At 55.1% G+C, this 8,258-nt stretch overlaps 1 protein-coding gene across 3 annotated transcripts in view; it reads left to right on the top strand.

Annotated features, from left to right (window-relative positions):
- Nucleotides 1-8,258, top strand: part of Cdh22 (cadherin 22) — a 123,273-nt gene that overhangs the window by 96,739 nt on the left and 18,276 nt on the right. For all 3 annotated transcript variants that reach the window (XM_040732786.1, XM_005084979.4, XM_040732787.1), the window contains exon 8: nt 4,143-4,279. In XM_040732786.1, the coding sequence (XP_040588720.1) occupies nt 4,143-4,279 (137 nt within the window). The remainder of the gene's footprint in view (nt 1-4,142; nt 4,280-8,258) is intronic.

Below are 8,258 nucleotides of genomic sequence, written 5' to 3'. Positions count from 1 at the left end.
GGGGGGGAATCACTTAGCATTGAGTGGTCAGGCTCCTGAGGGAAAAAACAGAGCAGAATGACAGCGCCAGAGTGTGGAGATGTGGGGAGGGCATTCCAAGGAGCAGGAACAGCAAGGGTCCTGAGGCAGCAGACAGGGAGCCAATGTGCCCCTAGAGAAGAGACATGGAATAGGTTCCCAGACCCCTGAGTGTGGCTCAAAGGAGGGAGATGACCTGTCTGGGGGCAGAGGCCTGGTCACAGAGCCAGGGTGGAGCCAAGGGTGCTCCACTCACAGTCATACCACACACACACATTCCCACCCACAACTCACAGGACACATGGCTGCGTACATATATATACACACACATGCACATACACACATGCACATATACACATACATACATACACACACATACACATACACACAATACACACACAATACACACACACACACACACTTCTAAAACTCCACTCTGCCCACAACACATCCCTCTACAGTTTGCCACATGTCTTCACCCCACCCCCAGCAGCAAATACGAAACCAGCTCCCCTCAGTCCTGTGTTCTTCAGCAGCCCACCTCCTCTCCTCCATCTTCAAAGGGGGCAGGGCTCTCCAGGATTCCGCTGAGCAAACACCCAGAGTCTTGTTCTACCCCCTTCCCATGCAAATACCTGCAGGGTCAGCCTGGGGACCAAGGGGACCGAGACTCCAGGCATTGAAGCTTTCTTTGGTTAGTTCGACAAGCCTAAAAGAACTCTGGGTCTAGAGTCCCACCTCTGGGTGCAGAGGCTAACTCTACTGCAGAGTAATTGTGCACCCCTAGTTGGGAGGGCCATGGTGGTTCTAAAAGGCATCCTGATGTAAATAAAGACAGGCCTCTTGAGAAGATGCACTCAAGCCTGGCTAGTAGAATAATGCCCTGTTCGTGACACAGCCACACTCATCCGAGTTTATCCTGGTGGCCTCAGTGACCTCCTCTGCAAGGTAGGGGTGGTGACAGGAGCGCATGGGCAGCCGAGAGGGTCCTGTTCCCTTACAACCCTGAACAGCCCAGTTCAGCATTTCACGAAGGTCCGAGCAGGGCATGGCTGGGCAGTGCAATCTCGGAGCTGTCCCACGCGTGCCAGGGAAAGGGGCGGCTTGAGTCTGAACTTCCAGGGAGCCAGGGGCAAGAGGCAGTACACTCATCAATCCAGGACAGGACAAGATGATGGCGGGGGGGTGTGCTGGGGAGATGGCTTAGTGGGTAAGAGCACTTGTTGAGAAAGCCTAAGGGCTTGAGTTCAAATCCTCAACACCCATGTAAAAAGACATGCATGGCCATGCATGCCAGCATGGCAAAGCAGCGAGCTCCAGGTGTAAAGTTTGTCAGAAGGGAGAAAGGCAGAGAGCAGTGGAGGATACCTGATGGCCCCCATGAGCACAGGCACGTCCACATGACTGCATGAACACACACGCATACACATGCATGCATGCACACACACACGCATGCACACACGCACTCACACACACGCATGCACATACACACACATGCACACACACATACACACACAGACACATGCACACAAAGGCAGAGAGCAGTGGAGGATACCTGATGGCCCCCATGAGCTCAGGCACATCCACATGACTACATGAACACACACACGCACACACACGTGCACACATGCACGCACGCACACACACGCATGCACACACACGTGCACACACGCACGCATGCACACGCACACACATGCATGCACATACACACACACATACACACACACATGCACACAAAGGCAGAGAGCAGTGGAGGATACCTGATGGCCCCCATGAGCACAGGCACGTCCACATGACTACATGAACACACACACGCACACACACGTGCACGCACGCATGCACACGCATGCACACACACGTGCACACACGCACGCATGCACATACACACATGCACACACACATACACACACACGCACACAAAGGCAGAGAGCAGTGGAGGATACCTGATGGCCCCCATGAGCACAGGCACGTCCACATGACTACATGAACACACACATGCACACACACACGTGCATACACACACGTGCATACACACACATACACACATGCACACAAAGGCAGAGAGCAATGGAGGATACCTGATGGCCCCCATGAGCTCAGGCATGTCCACAGGACTACATGAACACACACATGCACACACACACGTGCACACACGCACGCATGCACACACACACTCACACACACACGCACTCACACACGCACGCACGCACATACACACATGCACACACACGCACACACACGTGCATACACACACATACACACATGCACACAAAGGCAGAGAGCAGTGGAGGATACCTGATGGCCCCCATGAGCACAGGCACGTCCACATGACTGCATGAACACACACATGCACACACACACGTGCACACACGCACGCATGCACACACGCACTCACACACACACGCACATACACACACATGCACACACACACATACACACACACACACGCACACAAAGGCAGAGAGCAGTGGAGGATACCTGATGGCCTCTATGAGCACAGGCACGTCCACATGACTACATGAACACACACGCATACACACGCATGCATGCACACACACATGAATGCACACACGCACTCACACACAGGCACGCACATACACACACATGCACACACACACACATGCACACAAAGGCAGAGAGCAGTGGAGGATACCTGATGGCCCCCATGAGCACAGGCACGTCCACATGACTACATGAACACACACATGCACACGCACGCACACACACGCATGCACATACACACACGCACACACACACATACACACACACATGCACACAAAGGCAGAGAGCAGTGGAGGATATCTGATGGCCCCCATGAGCACAGGCACATCCACATGAACACACACATGCACACACGTGCGCACACACGCGCGCGCACACACACACACTTTTAAAAACACTCTACAATTTGTCACATGCCTTCACCCCACCCCCACCAGCAAATAGGAACTCACCTCCCCTCAGTTCACCCAACCTGTACCAGGTGGCTCTGAATTAGATACATACACAGCCTGAGGGGGTGGGAGACTGGTTCAAGGTCTCACAGGTCCAGCAAGCGACGGGAAATGCAAACATGGTGTGCTCATACCCTGCAGTTGCCATTATTATCCCTGTGGGAGAGATGGGGAAACTGAGGCCCTGAGAGGTTTGATCCTGCATGCAGCCCAGGCCTCTCCAAAGGCTGGCTCTCGTGGCTTTGAACTCTGCAGGCATTGCTTCCCCAGACCTCAGTTTCCCTCTCTAGCATTGCGGGAAGTGCAGAGACAAGGGCTTTCCTCCCTGCCTGGCTGCTTTGTCCTGGCCGCACAATGCGCCTTTGCCTGCATGCCAGGCCTTTGTCTGTGTGTAGCTGCTGCACCCCCGCCTGTGTTATCAGTGCGGAAAGTGGCGGCGGGCGCTGGCGGGGCCTCTCTGGGCCTCCGCCGCCTGAGACATGTGTTGGACACGGGCCTTTCAGGCCTGGAGCCGAAGCACAAAGGCCTGGGAAGAAGGCGGAACAAAGGGCTTTTTCACGCGGCAACTGAAAAGCTGCAGATTAGCAAGTGCGCTGTGCAGGCAGGAGGAGCAGGGCCAGCCACAGACCCTCCCAGGCCAGGCTCAGCTGCCCAGGCTCTGGGGTCCACCTGGCCTCTGGAAGCATGCTAACCTGTCTTCACTCCTCCTGCTCAAATTACCAAAAAACCCTACTCCTGGTCCTAAATTCCTCTCCCACCTCCAGCTCAGCCATTTTATATCTTTTGCTTTCCCCTGAACAGTCAGTCAGTCCTCAGCCACCTCTGCCTTCCCTAAAGTCCCCTTAATCCCACTCTCACCATGAAGCCCAATTCTGGGGTCTCCTTTTTAGGAAAGCAAAGAGAGACATCTGTGATTCTGTCCCAGGAATGTGGTCTTCAGCCCTCTCCACAACTGTAGGGTACAAGTTCATAGCCCCACTGACCATCCAGGAGCTCAGAACGGCTGTCCCTGCCCCTGAGACCCAGCAGTCACCAGCTCCAGGGAGATGCTGATCGTTGTGTCTCTAGGGGGTGGTCCCTCTCTTAGAGTAGGGTGGAGTAGGGAGAGCATGGGCACAGGCTCTTGACACTGGGGTACATTTGATCAGCCCAGCCCTGCCCCCCACCCAGGTACGCCATTGACCGTGACTCGGATTTGGAGCAGATCTTCGACATTGATGCAGACACTGGCGCCATCGTGACCGGCAAGGGGCTGGACCGTGAAACTGCTGGCTGGCACAACATTACCGTGCTGGCCATGGAAGCAGGTGAGCTGGGTCCTGTGGGTGGAGGAGCCCAATGGGCAGCAGCTGGGGCGGAGCGAAGGCTGAGCTGTCAGTCAAGGCACATGGGGGAGGAGTCAAGGGTTGGGGCTGACACAGAATAAAAAACTAGGCAAAGCTCCTACCTTGGTAGGTATAAGGTGTAGGAGAGATCAGATCTCCGGGAAAGAGATCTAGTAGAGCCCTCTAAGCCCCACAAGAAAGGGCTAGTATACACCTGACTTTCTTCCCTCATTCACTCAGCTACCACGGGCAGAGCTCCAGTCTAGGGTCTGAGAAAGGAGGGATAGTACCTGCCCTCATAGGAGGCCAGCCACAAACTGGAAAAAAGGTGTATTAGTATGTCAGACAATATGGCATGGTACACAAAGGAACAGTAAGAGTAAGGGACTAAGGAAAGGCGGAGTGTTTCTCTGGGGCAAAGGTTACTCCGGGAAGATCTGTTCATAAGACCTCAGCACAGTCAGGACACCATGCCCTCATCTAGGGGAGACAGCTTGGGCAGGAAGAATAGACTGGGCAAAGGCTCCCGGGTGCATGGCAGCTGCCAGGTGTGTTAGAGGAATTGCTTCAGGCCAAAATAGTTGGAGCCGGGCAGAGCGGTCCACCACTGGTGGGGACAGGCCGGACTTTACTCGGCCTGATTGGGATGGGGAGGGCTGAGCATTAGAGGACCTCTGTCGCTGTCTGGAATGGACAGGAGGGGGGGATGGGAGGAAGTGGGGAGCTCGGTCAGAAGCAGTGGCGTTGGGGGAGGGGTGATAGCCCAGCCTGGTTCAGGAAGAGTGGGAATGAGAATGAGCTGCAGACCCAGAGGCAGGGTGCTGCGGGAGCAGGGCCAAAGCCTAAGGGCACAGATGCCAAAAACACTAAAGGGATTTGACTCTGCTGGGGAGAACTTTCTGGAAGTGGGGACCTAGCTTGGAACCACTGGGTGGGTGAGGGTTGAGCTGGGAAAGGAAGGGAGGGCCCTGAAACTCGAGTCTGTGTAAGTAGGGCTGTGGAAGTGGGAAGCAGAGGGAGGGGTCTCACGGGGCACCAGGAGTGGGCAGAGCCAGCCAGTGCCAGCCAGGCCTCCTCTGCTTCCACCTGCTCCGCAGTGTCCCAAGTCACCTCTACAGGCCTCCTCAGAAAGCCAACTTGAGTGATTCAGATCTCTGAGCCTCTCTCAGCCTTAGGGCAGCTCAAACCGACCCCTATCCTCAGCCCTCCTGCTGGCCTTCCCCTCCTCCCTGTGCCCGCCTCCCCTTCCTCCTCCTACTTCGGAGGCCCCGCTGGCCCGTGGCAGGGCCGAGGAAGTCCCTAGGCTGAAGTTCCCTTAGTCTCTTTCAACTGCAGTTTAAAGGAAAACACAAAGCCGGCTCAGCCCTCAGCGCGGCGTCTGGGAGCCTTTGAATCCACTCCTCCTCCGCTTGGAAGAGAGAACAAAGGTGGCTGGAGAGGAAGTAGCGATGGACTGGGGGAAGGGGGAGAGTTCCTCCACCTTCTGAGCCTCCTCTCAGGCTCCAAGGCAGCCGACACCAAGGCCTAGAGAAGGCAGAGGCCTGACTGACTGACAGAGGTACCTCCCCCCTTGGCCTTTGGATTGTCACCTGTCTGACAACCTGCCACTGCAAGCCCCTCCTTGGGTGAAGCCCAGCGCTCTCACCTCGGGTCTCCCTCCTGCATGCTCACCTGGCACCCGTGGCTGTATGGCTTCCCTCTCTGCCTTCAGAGACTCCCCCACATCCCACCCAGCTGACCATGGGGAAGGGGGTGAGACTGAAGGAGGAGAAGTCTGGCTTGAGGTACCCCTCCGAGCTTCAACCCATAGTACCTACCCACTCCTCACCTCTGTACTAACTAATAAACAGAGCACTTCACGTCTTAGAGCAGAGAAACCAGTGTTAGTCAGCCTTCATGCCACGCTTCCCTGACCGCCTTGACTGTGTACTGGGCCTTCCTCCCACTGGAGGTCAGCCCTTTACAGTGACAAGGTCACCAGATCTCCACGCCTAAGGAGTGTTGGTTCTACAGCTGGCCCCAGTGTGTGAGTGAGGAAACAGACTCAGGGGAAATCCTTTGTAAACATTGCCAGTGCGGCCTGGCCCCCTCCAGAGCTCAGCTCTCCCTGGGTTGTGCCCTGGTCATACTTCCTTGGTCTGGGGTTGGGGACACGGCTCAGTGTACAAAGTACTGGCTGAGTTCCGTCCCCCGGTTTCTACATAAAAGGCAATCATGATGACATAATCCCAGTAACAGGAGGTAGAGACAGGCAAACTCCTGGGGTTACTGGCCAGCCAATCTAGACAGCAAACCCTAGGTTCAACAACAACAGATCCTGTTTCAGAAATAAAGGGCTAGCTTTAAGCCTGGTGACCTGAGTTCAGCCTCTGGGACCCACAGGTAGAGGATGAGAACCGACTCCTGCAAGTTGCCCTCTGACCTCACTTGTGCACCGTGGCGTGTGCGTGCACACACACACATATATGTAATAAAAAGTAAAGGAGGAAGCTAGGGAGATGGCTCCGTGGGAAGACTGCTTGCCATGCGAACACGAGGATCAGAGTTCAAATCTCCAGGCAGGAATGGCAGTCCACCTGTAGCCCCAGTTGCTCACGAGGAATGGACAAGGAATCTCCAGAGCAAGCTGGCCAGCTTGGCAAACTCCGGATTCAAGCAAGAAAGTGATAGAGAAGGCATTGACATCAACCTCCGGCAAAACACACGTACGAACACACACACATGTGCACACACACGCGCACACACGCACACGCTCACACGCACACACACGCGCATACACACACACACACAGAGTCTGTGGCAAACAGTCCCTACCCACACTACGTTCACACCATCTCTAGTGAAGATAGAGTTACCATTTTACAAATGAGGAAACTAAGGCACCAGACCACAGAGCGAGTCCATGTAAGCCCAGGGTGACCCAACACTTCACATCAGAAGTCTGCCTGAGCCCCAGGAACCAGAGCCACCCCCCCCCCCCGCTGTACTCTCAGGCCCTGTGTCCTCCTGCTGAGGTGCCCTCACAGCACACTCGGAAGCAAAGGGGTGAGCAAGGGGTCCCACAGCCCCACCTGCTCCCAGGCAGAACAAACAAGAGGTGACAAGGATCAGAGGGGAAATATTTATACACGCTGTAGTGCTCTGTGAGCCCCTCGGAGGATGTCGCCCTCAGCCAGAGCAGCCGCCTGTCACGCTGGATTACCTCAAAGGCTTGGGCCCACTTAGTATGCTGGCTCCTCTCTCCCGAACCTCTGAGTCATCCATCCTGCCCATGCAGACGCGCCTTCCACTGACATTATCTTTAACGTTTTGTAATCATGAAATATTAATGACCAATATTGAATTTAAAGTACAATTTGCGTCTGGATCCTTCGGTGGAAAGGGCAGTTGTAAAGGGATAGTCTTGGGGGGAGGGGTGTGGAGAGCCAAGGGTGGGGGAGGGGCTGGAGGTGAGGGTGCAGCAGCAGGCTCCTCCAGGTCATCAGCTCACACCCAGCCAGCAACTGTCCATGATAAGGAGTTGCCCGAGTCAGTTGAAATCTTCCCACAGGGGCTGGACCAAGTCACATCTCCCTACACCCCAAGTTTTCATTCATACAGATGAGTTTGTGTGCACATCTTAGAGACTGGCTACTGTCAGCAAACTGTCAAGGGCGGGCTCCGGTCTGCACCCTGCAGCCAGGTACTAGGTGGATGTAGGTAAACATGGGGGCCGGAGAGAATGGGCTTTTCTGTGCACTTAGGAGAAGGGACAGTGAGGTGAGGACAGGTTCCCTTCGTGAGGTCCCAGCTCTGTGTCACTCCTCTGCTCTCCCAGTTTCCCCCCTTTAAACTGGCAGTGACTCCCCGCCCTGTTAGGGGACAGAGGGACAGAGACTGCAAATGTGGTGGCCTCTGCTTATTTAAAGGCATTAGTCAGTGTCGCACGTAAAACACAAATCCCCCATGGGGATGGGAATCA

The sequence above is a fragment of the Mesocricetus auratus genome, unplaced genomic scaffold (assembly GCF_017639785.1).
Source record: "Mesocricetus auratus isolate SY011 unplaced genomic scaffold, BCM_Maur_2.0 Super-Scaffold_100028, whole genome shotgun sequence".
In the NCBI taxonomy this organism is placed as follows: domain Eukaryota; kingdom Metazoa; phylum Chordata; class Mammalia; order Rodentia; family Cricetidae; genus Mesocricetus; species Mesocricetus auratus.
This window is presented reverse-complemented; position numbering and strand designations above follow the sequence as displayed.